The sequence below is a fragment of the Amblyomma americanum genome, chromosome 10 (genome assembly GCF_052857255.1).
Source record: "Amblyomma americanum isolate KBUSLIRL-KWMA chromosome 10, ASM5285725v1, whole genome shotgun sequence".
Classification (NCBI taxonomy): Eukaryota; Metazoa; Arthropoda; class Arachnida; order Ixodida; family Ixodidae; genus Amblyomma; species Amblyomma americanum.
The window spans coordinates 2136820-2149289 of record NC_135506.1 but is presented as its reverse complement, the minus strand read 5'-3'; the positions used below and the strand labels follow the sequence as shown (position 1 = coordinate 2149289).

Below are 12470 nucleotides of genomic sequence, written 5' to 3'. Positions count from 1 at the left end.
CAAACCTGGCTTATACTTGGCGGTGGCATTTTCGAACCTGCAGTGTTTGCATACACAAGCAGACTATGCAGGCATTTTAGCAAAGACTTTTTCAAGAGTGCATACCTTGTTTCATCAAAGCCCTGTCTCGCCGTAGAATGCTCGCACCTATGGCTTGCTTGCGACATTAAAGCGACTTTATTTGGGCTGTGTGTCAAGCTTTGCCCGAATTTAGCACATCTCGACCACAGTTATACAAGGCTAATAGTTCTCATCATCCAACTTTGTCGCACATTCGCATGCATCTGCGAGAGATTAAAAGTGAAAGGCTATAAAGGACAACTGGCCCCAGACAAGGACAAGATTTTCTTCTATTTTTTTTCTCTCTGGTTTTATCAGCCTGCTTTTGCTTGCTGCCACATTATAACCTCTTACACTATATCCAAAAAAAGCTAATTCTATGCACTAAGGAGACTACCAGTGCATTGTTCCACAACTTCTCGATACTGTCCATGCTTGTGAAAAACACCTGTCACTCATGCACGTTGCAATCCCTGCACATCAGCTTCACACATCAGCAACATGACCCAGTGCAGAAGGAGCCCTGTTACAGAGCACTGGTGACATAAGACCATCGGAACCTTTCACATGCACAACAAATTACTTCTGTCTCTATTACTGTCGCTTAAAGGTACCTATTATACCCTTTTTCGAACACTCAAGGCTTGAAGCTAAGCTAATTTTGCAACATTCCCTGTCCACTTCGAAGGCACTGCTTGCATTTGACATATGCTCTCAATATGGAGGCACTTTAGTAATAAAAAAGAAATGGCTCTTTTGTCACTTTTTTTGTGCAATCCCAAAGCGGCATTCTCAGGGCTAGTAAATGACAAGCAGAATCACACCTGAAAAGCCGCTCCGCAAGGTTCGAACAAAGTTTCCCATATATTTCGTACCATAGCGCGTCAGCCATTGTCTGCTATAGCAGGCGTGCCACAATCAAGGCGCGCCGAAGGTGTAAAAGGAGGGGAGCAGTTGGTGCTACTCTCACAAGAGGCGCTTTGTGGGGCACTGTTTTGAGCGCCCTCTTTACACAATGGTGCAAGCTATAGCTTGTGAATGCCAACAACACAATAATACCAGGAGAAGAGCTAAGAGCAGCTAATGCAAAAAAAAAAAAAAATGCACCACTGACACTGTCTCCAGTGAAGGTGGTCGAGGAGTCGGGGTCATCGTGCATTGTTTGCGGAGACCTGGTGGCCTTCTGGTAGTGGCTCAATTGAGGGATCACCGAGTCAGCATCCAGCCGCACCGAGGAATTCAGCAGGCTGCTACTCTGCGATACTGGCACAGCACAAGACAGCAAAGAAGAGGCCTTTAAGTTTTCTTCAACACTTCACTAATTTAGAAGAATTGTGAAAAGAACAAATTAGCTTATACGATCAAATGTTGTCTGATGATGATAAAAGAGAAATTGTTGATCGTTGGTTGTGGCGTCACCAGTCAGTGCACCTCCGGAGAGATAGACTTAGTCGAACCTACAACAGATGGCAATAGCAACCTGGCACGTGCGTTTTTCGCAGGCTCTTTGAAAGCCCTTAGCTGCACAGCAGGGATACACAACGTGACCCGCCAGTGACCCACGATGCAGCGAATGTGCTAAAAAGGTGGGATATGTGCGTCTACTTCTTCAAAGCAGACCAGATCCTGGCACTTCACAAACTCTCAAGAGCGGTCATGTTCTCCTAATCGAGACTCTTGCTGCTTTAGGGCCCTAATATATAATTAAATGCGGCAAGAGCATTCATGCCAGCTGGTTGCAGGCAGCCCTCTTTAAACAGATTCCTGCCAGTTGATCAGTGCTCATACAGATGTGCACAAAAGTTACCGAAACATGAAAATCACAACAAAGCTTAATTTCTTGGCAGTATAAATGTGTAGCCATGTACTGAAGGGTGTGCTTTGCACTTCCCTTCACGACCAGCGCAATGCGACCCTCAATGCCAGGCGGCGCCTTCACGCGGCAAGGAAATTAAGCTTTTCATGATTTAGGTGTTCTGAAAACGTTTGTGGGCACCTCTACTTTGCGTACAATGCTTTCATTAGAGCACGACACTGTGATGTAGTCGTCCACACCAACATAGTCATCCCATGGTGATACCTGCCCAGCTGTGCATCCACGACGCACTGCCACAATCCCCATGTGTCTGAGCACATGGTTTTTCCACAACACCACCTGTTGTTCCTGAGCTCATGCAGCGATGAATGTAACACAGCATGAGCTTTGCAGCAGCTAAAATGGTGCAGGGCCGACTCAGCAGGCAATGCATACCACGTGACCAACAAAGCCAGCAAGCTACTCAAACTTCTTAAAATGCTGCTGTTGATTGATCCCCGACCAGGCACAGTAGCATTGCTCACGACGCTGGCCCTGTCTCGCGCCCACAACACTTATCCTTCTGCTGTAGAAGCTTTGCCTAACCAGCACCCACACCACACTCTTTCCGGGGTGGTGTCAAAGGGGCTGAGAGACACTCTGCAGTCTCTGCGCTTGCAGGAAGGGAGAGTTAATGATGCCTCCTTGTTTGCTATAACTGAGTGGAGTGTGGCCACAGTTGTTCGTGCATCTGAAACACATTGCCATTGCCCTAATGTATGTAATTTTGATGAGAGCACCACCCTCGTTCGCAATAAGCGGCGAAAGTTGGTTGTTAGGCGGCATGACTACACTTCTGAAGGCACCATGGTTGTCCTCGGCATCCTTTGATTCTGCACCTGGCGTCCTTTCCAGCTGGTTATAATTGGCTGTTGCGTGCTAGCAACGGCGCACTAAAACATGGCTGCATATTGCCACATGCAAGAAGACGCCAAAGATGACGAATGGATCTATAAGCGCGAGGCTGGAAGAAGAAGAAGCTGAAATGCACGGGGACTCTTGCTGGTTGACCAGTAAACCGTTTTATCTGTAAGCTCTCCTCGGGGTTCTACAGAGTCGTGACAGTGGTGGAGGTGCTGGGTATGCACAGGACTCCTTCCAGCAGTCCACAGCGGGTCCCAGACATCGACACGCCTGTCCATCGTGCTAGCCGTTGCCGTCTAGGCCTTGGCACGGAGTACAACCATCTACCGGGCGACACTTCAAACGTCAAAGTTCGCCAGGTCTCCCAAGCCATGGCACCTTCCACCCCTACGCCGGTGACTCTTCACAACCCCAAGGTGCCAGAGTGCTTCCGTGGCAACGCGTTTGAAGATGTGGAAGACTGGCTCGACCAGTTTGAACGAGTGGCCAAGTTCAACCAGTAGAGTGCGGACCAGAAGCTTTGCAGCGTTTATTTTACCCTTCAGGATAAAGCTAGAACTTGGTTTGGAAACCACGAGGCCAGCTTGTCCACATGGAATGACTTCCGCCGCAAGCTGGTGGACACTTTTGCCAGTACTGATCGAAGAGAGAATGCTCTGCGTCTGCTTGAAGTGCACGTCCAGAAGCCGAATGAAAGCGTAGCTGTTTGCGGAAGACATGGCTCGCCTTTTTCGCCATGCCGATCCAGACATGAGTGAGCAAACTTACCAACTCACCCAAGCATCCGTTTTAATGAGCAAATGAAGCTACGGCATCTCATGCGTGGTGTAAAGGAGCAGGTGTTTGCCGACTTGGTGCGCAACCCACCTCAAACCGTCAGTGAGTTCGACAAGAACGCTACACTTATAGAGCGAGCCCTCTAAGAACGGTGCCACCAGTACGACCGACCTTTCAATGGTGTTCCGACGACTGCGGCGGCGCTCACCGCAACCGATAGGACGTCTCTTCGAGAACTCATTTGAGAAATTGTCCTTGAGAAGCTGCAGCGAAGTACTTCTAGGAGCGTTCAGTCACCCGAGGCCGTCACAGCAGTTGTTAGAAAAGAGCTCCGGTACGGCCTGTCACTGTCTGCACCATACAACGAGTCTCACCCAGTTGACAACGCGGTAGCCATTTGTGAACCATACCACGTGCCACAACCCGACAGCAACACGGCCGTCATTACTGCACCTTACTACGAGCCACAACCCGCGAGCTATGCGGAACTCCTTCGTCGCCCGCTGCCAGATCACGCCCCACCAAGCTCACCGAGCCGTCAGCAAACGCGATTCTTCCAGGAGCCTCAGTGGGCACCTCCCGGCCACTCTCAACCGCGCCGAACTGACCTGTGGCGCTCTCATGACAGCCGACCACTCTGCTTCTTCTGCAGACAACCTGGCCATGTGTATCGGTACTGCCGCTACCGCCAACAGGGGTAGGCCTTTCCGCCTGGTTCTGCTCGCCTCCATTTCGACGCTGGCCGTGCCCAAATCGAGGACCCACCGCTCAGCAGGGAAGCCGACTCACCGGGCTTCCACCGCCGCTCCCCCATCTCCACAGCGTTGTTCTTCGCCAACGCGTCGAAGCGATGTTGACGTTAGCGGACGGCGGACCCTGAGCCCTCACCGGGGAGACTAACAGCCGCAACATTGCGAGGTGAGGTTGCAACCAGTCGAAAAGTTTCAAAGCCCTCACTACCACCGCATCTACCGACCGCAACCTGTGATTCTGATGCCGCTGTTCACATCGACACTGCCGCACTACCACCGAAAATACCGCCTACATTACCGCCGAAAATAACTCACCAGATGAGCAGCCCCGACGACGAAACTCGCAGCGCCGACCTTAGCACACTTCCACCGCAAATACCGAAAGAGACGAGCAACCTAGACGACGTTGTTAGCGCTGACCTCGCCATTTGCATTGATGAGCTGGAGGTACACATTCTGGTGGATACCGAGGCGGATTTTTCAATTAGCCAAAAACTGGCTGACACGCTGCGCAAAGTAAAAACCGAATGGACTGGGCTAGTAATAAGAAGTGCTGGGGGTCAGCTACTGGCACCAACTAGGAAGTGCACTGCCCGGATAGGAATAGGAAACTCAAGTGTTCGTTGCCAGCTTCGTTATTCTCTCTGACTGTTGCAAAGACCTCATCTTGGGCATGGACTTTCTGTGCCTTCATGGGGCTGTAATGAGCTTTCGAGACGTCGTTGCCTTCACTAAAAATCATGAAGTTTTGGGTTATGTGGAAGTACCACTGTTGCCCTTACGCGTCACCAATGAGACGGTGACATTACCTCCGCGATCATGCTCTCTTGTTGAACTGCAGGGCGACATGGCGCATACCGGCGATGGCGTCGCCCAACGGACAATCACCCTGATACTCAGCTGAGGTGTTTCTATAGCTCGAGGGCTAGTCAATTTGGCCAATGGGCACAGCGAAGTGCTGCTGACAAACTTCAGCAACGAGCGTCAGCAAATTCCGAAAGGCACAACTGAGGCCTTTTTCGACAGCCTCCCAAGTGCGCAAGACTATTTCGTGCTGCAAAAGGAAGGATCAGTGAGCAAGGCGCCTGCAACCATCGTCGATGTGAGCCCAAATTTGTCTTCAGAACGGGAACGCCTTTTCGATTTCATAGATCACTTTCGAGACTGTTTTGCTTCAAAATCGCGGATCGGCTAAACGCCTTTGGCCAAACATCGAATTATCATGAATGACGCGATTCGCCCGATTCGACAAAATCCTTACCGTGTGGCTCCGAAAGAACGCGAAGCCATTCAGCACCAGGTGACTGAAATGCTTAGAGACGACGTTATCCAGCCGTCACAGAGTCCCTGGGCTTCCCCCGTGGTACTTGTTAAAAAAAAGGACGGCAGCTTACGATTTTGCATTTACTACCGCAAGCTCAATCAAGTGATTAAAAAACACGTGTACCCTCTCCCTCGCACGATGATTCCTTTGATTGACTACGAAATGCGCATTACTTCTCTTCAATGGATTTGAAAAGTGGATATTGGCAAATCGAAGCAGATGAGAGGGATCGGGAGAAGACAGCATTCGTCACTCCCGACGGATTGTATGAGTTTAAGGTTCTTCCATTCGGTTTATACCCGGCACCAGCAACATTTATGAGGCTGATGGACACTGTGCTCTCAAGACTCAAGTGGCAAACATGCCTGGTGTATCTTGACGATGTGATCGTGTTTTCGGCCACCTTCGAGGAGCATCTACGCCATTTGATAGCTGTCTTTCAGGCCATGCGATCTGCAGGCCTCACACTAAAACCCGAGAAGTGCCACTTTGGTTGCAAGGAGCTGCAATTCTTAGGACACGTCGTTAGCCAAGAAGGTGTCCGGCCTGATCCCGAAAAGCTTGCCGCAGTTGCAATGTTCCCAACACCTACGGACAAAAAGACGTTGTGGCGCTTTCTGGGGCTTTGCGCCTATTACCGCCGATTTAATGCTGGCTTCTCACGAATTACACGGCCATTAACTTCACTGACACGCGACAACGCTGTCTTTCGTTGGGGTGAAGAAGAGCACCAAGCTTTTAATGAGCTCCGGAGACGTCTGTACAGACGCCACCTGTCCTGGCGCACTTTGATGACGACGCCCCTACCCTGCTTCATACCGATGCGAGCAATGTGGGTTTAGGTGCTATATTGGTGCAGCGCCAGGATGGTGTGGAGAAAGTGATTGCTTATGCCAGCAGGACTCTGTCCAAAGCAGAAGTGAACCACCCGGCAACAGAAAAACAATGCCTTGCAGTGGTATGGGCGTTTATGAAATTCCGCCCTTACTTGTATGCTCGCCCCTTTCAAGTCGTTAGCGACCATCACTCTCTCTGTTGGCTGACGAAGTTAAAGGACCCTTCAGGGAGGCTCGCGCGTTGGAGCCATCGGTTACAAGAGTTCGACATGACGGTTATTTACAAATCCGGAAAGAAGCATGTGGATGCTGACTGCCTTTCGCGAGCAGCGGTCGAACCCTCCACCATGACCGATGAAGCCACTGCTTTTTTAGGGGTCATAGATGACGCAACTCTTTCCCAACACCAGAGAGAGGACCAGGAATTGCTGCCTCTTATTGATTTCTTAGAGATGCGAACTATGGCTGTGCCTAACATTTTTGCACGCAGCCTCTCTTCATTCTTTCTTCGCAACGACGTAATTTACAAGAACTTCCATCCGGGGGGGGGAACAGTCATTTACTCGTCGTCCCAACAACTCTTCGCAAGGAAGTCTTGCAAGCGTGCCATGACGAGTCAACCGCCGGCCAGCTAGACTACACCCGCACGTTGCCAAAACAATACAATCCCAGACAACTGAGCTAGCAAAGCCAACCAATCACAGAGCATATGCCGCTTTATAGGGTGCCTTGTAGAATCTGCCGCTTGCTAGGGACAACCACGGAGGAGACCAATGCTGACGTGTGGCAGACGCATGGCGAGACCTTTAAATTTTTGCTTTTACTATCATTGCTTCTGGATATGGAGTTGAACTGGGACATCGGATTTGGAGGCAAAAGAAAGAAGCTTCCTGCTGAGTAAAAGGAAGCACCGAGCGGCCACGGCATCGCAAAGATACCAAGGTTCAAAAAACACCCATTTTTCTACCTTTTCAAGATACAGTCGACGACCGAAAATTCGGACGCCTGATATTTAGGACATGCTTGATTATTCTGACTTTTTCGCGGCACCGTGACATGGTCCATAGAGCTAATGCATAAGAGTGCCTGAAATTTCAGACGCACCGCAACTGACTGCTTGATTTTTCGGACCTCGTTCGCACTCGCCACCAATATCCAAGCCGCCATATACCTTCTTTACTCGCGTAATGAACCCACTTTTTTTCCAGAAAATGTTGACATCAGTTTGGGGGGAGGGTTCATTAAGCGGGAAAAAAAAGTTTCTAACAGATCTTTTTGGAAGGGTCGAGATTTCATATATCTCCGTCCGTCCCTCCAGTCATCAACAAACGCATGCAGTCAAACGCGTTAGTGCTGCTAGTGTTTAGCATCGTTCACTTTGACGTGATCTGGCAATTTTGTGATAGCCGGGGGCGCCAGCCAACTGCGGCGCGATAACATGAACGTGCTGAACACCGGCCCTGAAGGTCAGGCAGGCGTTTTTTACTGCAAGGTTAAAAGCAAGACAATGACCAGTGTCTAATGTGAATGTTTAAGCTTCAGCTTAGAGCGCACAACGTCTTGGCGCTCTGTCAAGTTCGCCGAACCCCCCCCCCCAAAAAGCCCCCAACCCCTCTGCAGGAGCTCTCCTCAAAAGATAAACAAACGAGCGGTGATGTCGGCGGCGGGCAGCATCTTGGTGCGCTGCAAAGGCTGCCAAAGTCTGTGCTGCGGACAGCAGCGAAAACAAAAAAAAAACAAAAAAAACAAAAACTTTTTAAAAATTCTGGCCAGCACATGAGGGGGGCAGGTTCATTATGCGAGTGGGTTCATTACGCGACTAAATACGGCAATGTTTACAGTGGAACCTCATTCATTCAAACTGCAGGAGATGTTGCAAACTTGATCAAACAAAACGAAATTCAACCTTAAAGGAAGCCTTTTAACTTGCGTTGCTGGAATTCTGCGCGAGTCGGCACATTGCACCCGCATGGTTTCTAATTCGTACTGTTTTTGAATGTGTTTTGCTGCAAGAACTTGAACATTAGTCAGAGTTCGCAGAACACATCTGTTCCGAGTCTCCCGTCCCGAATACGGGAAGAGGTAGAAGCGAAGCGCGCTTCAAAGAGACGGTGAGCACGAGAGAAAATCGTGGTGCATTTCAAAACGAGGTCAGTGTATGCACCGTAACGCTGACTCTTCTATTGTAAAACCGTAAACAACTAGCGTTTCGATGATTCGATGACAGGCAAGACGCCTCTCATTATATGCAAGCCACCGCAGAATGCATATCTCCGGATACGATGCCGATTTTGGCCCTAGTCGCTAGGCCTAATGACGAAGGCCAACGCCGAAGGAGTGCTTGCTTCAGCTGTTTCTCGGTTCTTATTGTTTCGCCATCCTCGCATTCTCGTACCGGGCCCACCGTACTGCGGGCGCAGCGCAGTTCCCGCAGCGGCGTGTACGCTCTCCCATCTACACTTTGTCCCAATCCGTGCGTTCATCAGCGACATGACGAGGGTAGCACAGCCAGGCCCAACTCGTGAAAGCAGTCGCCGCCCGTCATCTGTGCACGTGTCGCGCGGCAAAATTTACTCATGAGTTGCTTTAGAATGTGTGTAATACAAATGACACCTTCCTCTGGCATATTGGCAATAAGTACGTGATTTTTTTGGAAAAATTTGATTTTCCGGACTACCCGATTTTTCGGTCGTTTTCGCGGTCCCTAAAGGGTCCGAAAAATCGGTCGTTGACTGTATATTGCATGCACCCCACAGGTTGACAAAGCTATTTTTTTTTATACTTACATGCAGGTTTCAGCAATGAAACTTCATGTCAGCATAGAATACAGGTCGCTCGAATAAACATCAACTTTGACTTTTGAAAAACTGAATTTCTGGTCTTCTTGGTCATCTTTCTGAAGATATACAAGCCGCATCCGCCCTTGAATCACTACGCATAATCATTGATGCTTGAATGAGGTGGATCAAGCACACACTGCAGTACCGAGCAAAAAATTACAGCATTAAGTCAGTCATTAAATTACAGCATTAAGTCAGTCATTAACTTTTCGGTGTTATTTCTCCTTCTCTCACACTCACTCAGACTGCCCTGTTCACATTGCCAAGTGAAAACAGACGCAGCTATAGACGACAACGCCAACGTCAAGTGTAAACTTTCAACTCATCTTATTTAGGATATGTTATAGTGTGTTAGCTGCATAGAAAAGGAATCAAAGTATAAATACATGTGGGGTCAGCAACAGCAGAACAGGCGCTAAACTTCAAATGAGCCCTCGTCGGAGGGGGGACGAGAAAAAAAAAAGACTGGAATGCAATGTAATGCACAAGAGCACCCACCCTGATTCTGCAATACCAACAGCAAGTTTTGCCTTCAAGAGAGGCTATTTCAGAATTCAGATGTAAAAATAGTTCAAAATTTAGTCTATTCTGGTACTTCCGCTTTGCCTCTTTGCCTCAAGTGCACAAATCCATACGCATGCACAAAACCCCATTTCAAAGGCAGCTGAAGAAAGCAAACTTGAAGTGCACTACAGTCAGATATAACACATCACCTCCCAGCACACACACAACTCCCACATTGCTCCTGCTACAACTGCCAACTAAGATCCCTTGTTTGCTTTTCTAAAAAGGCCACCATATAGCGCTCAGCACACTGGTAAATAAGCCATACTTTCTCCATTGCTACATACCCAAGGAGAGGCTTCGCTCAGGTTCCTCATGTACAGATAGGTACTCATTCAGGCTGTGCTCATCCGTAATGTGCCACTTGCCTGCAAACACAAGAATGGGTTGACAAATGTGCAATGCAGACTTTATAAGTCCCTTGCAGAACCTACACTTTAATCCAATGGTACCAACATTCACAGCAGATCAATGCTCAGGGGCAAGTCACAATGGAAGCACCTGAATGAGTGTGCAGTGATGTTATACTACATCACACAGTGAAAGCTCTTTAATTCGAACCTCGTTAATTCGAATATCTGGATAATTCGAACTCCCGTGCAGTCCCAGCCAACACTGTCGCACGCTTGCTAATTCGGACGCTACAGGTCTCACACCAGTTGGAACGGGCTCCCAAAGGGAGGTCGTGTACATACAGGTGTATTTTGTGCAGCAAGCGATCGCCCAAACAGCCCTAATTCCATGCTGCAGAGTCGTCCATGCACATCTGCCTTGAGCTCAGCGGCAGGCAGGACAAAGGACAGACGGTTCCAGTTCCAAGAGCGGCTACATGTCATAGTTTCAATTTTGTTTTCCGAAATTTGTGCCAACCCGCATCAGCTAGCCAACCAAGCCCAGCTGTGCGCCGTTTCGGGCGCTGGTTGGCGCGTCTTGCTAATTTTTCCAGTCTGTGTGGCTCTTCCGTTCTTCCAGTGAACCGAAACTGCTCGCTTGCCATTCTCAGTTTGTGCATGCGCAACTCTGCCGTTCGTGAGATGTGCGATGGAGTAGCGGTGGAGCTTCACCACTAAACATAGGCCTTGTAGCACTGTTCTCATCTCAAAAGCAAGCAACCATTGTCAAGTCTTTCACCAAATAAATTTATCGTGATGCAAGCGGTTCTTGTTAGTTTTCTTGGGGGGTCCTTCGATAATCCAAACTTTCGGATAATTCGAAAATTTCTGCGGTCCCTTGAAGTACAAATTAATGAGCTTTTACTGTACAAGCACACTTTGCACAGAGAAGGTGCCATATCCAACAAATTCAATTTAATTCACCTTTATTTTCAACATTTCACAATGTTGACTGTCTCCCAGGCAAAAAGCTGTAGCAACAGCTTGACAGGGCCTGGGAGCTGGCGGCAGGCAACAGTGGCAGCAGTACAAAAAATTATATACATGACATCTATTGCTACAGTCGCCAACCGATTTTTCGGACTCAGCAGGACCCAGAAAATGGTCCGAATAATCGAACGGTCGAAAAAATCCACGAACTTCAAACAAATAACTTTTCTGCGAATAACTGGCTTTCAAAATTTGCCTAAAATCACCGCTCCCGATGTTTTGCCTACCAGCGATAATATTAAACTGTAAGTGAGCCATAGTCATGTGTTCGTCATCTCCGCACCCTCTCATAACACGATACCAGACAGTGCGACGCGGCTGCAAGTCATGCCGTGAACGAATGCACCCGTCACGCGAAGCAGGAACAGTCAATTTGCATGGGGCAAAGACGCTCGTGAAGACCGAGAGGTAACCGGGTAATTCACGAGAAGACGCAAGCGGAAGCCAGCGCCTCCAAATGTACTCCCCCCCCACTGCGTTTGCTGCCCCGCACCGCAGGTGGCGTCATCCAAACCAAGGCGGATGCTGCAGCTGTACCACTACACCATTTTCAATGCGACCGCGCGCTCTTTGTAGGCCACATCGATGGCAACGGAAAGCGTTCCATTATCTCGGATGGCAACAAAGGAGACCAAACAGTTAAGCCTATCCAAGCCAGTCCACCCGATTTACTCCGTCAGCGCCCGCTGCCCGCCGATCCCATTTAAATCCAAGATGGCGCCTTTCACTGCTGTGGAGAATGAGTTGGTTGTGACAGCGATGCCCCCGCGTCTATAATAGGTCGAAATAACAAACTTTCAGTTGAAAAACAATATCTAAAGTATTGTTTGAGTCTATCTTGGTCCGAAAACTCGAACTTTAGACCCCACAGTACGAATTACTGCCGTGAAAACGTACACATTCCTATGAGGTGCGCGATGGTTCCTCGGCGAAGTCCGAAATATCGCGCAAGTCCGAATTATTGGAGTCCGAAAAATCGGTCGGCTACTGTATACCTAAAAAAACAGTCACATTTTATCATAAATTTACGAAAATAAGAGGTGAAGTAAATGTATAAAATGATATCAACATGTTATACAAGGACTAGTGTTAACATGCACACGATATTACTACAAAACCGATAATTGCACGCATGACAGACGAAACTAACATAGGCATGTTTACGGAACGTGCTACCATTTTACGCTAGAAAGAGCAAACACGGGTCACTAGAAAC

At 48.7% G+C, this 12470-nt stretch overlaps 1 protein-coding gene across 1 annotated transcript in view; it reads right to left on the bottom strand.

Moving 5' to 3' along the window:
- Positions 1 to 12470, bottom strand: part of LOC144107562 (transmembrane protein 209) — a 59858-nt gene that overhangs the window by 33904 nt on the left and 13484 nt on the right. Inside the window, exons 7-8 of the mRNA XM_077640633.1 lie at positions 10160 to 10240; positions 1175 to 1323 (exon numbers count right to left, since the gene is read on the bottom strand). Coding sequence (XP_077496759.1) covers positions 1175 to 1323; positions 10160 to 10240 — 230 coding nt within the window. The remainder of the gene's footprint in view (positions 1 to 1174; positions 1324 to 10159; positions 10241 to 12470) is intronic.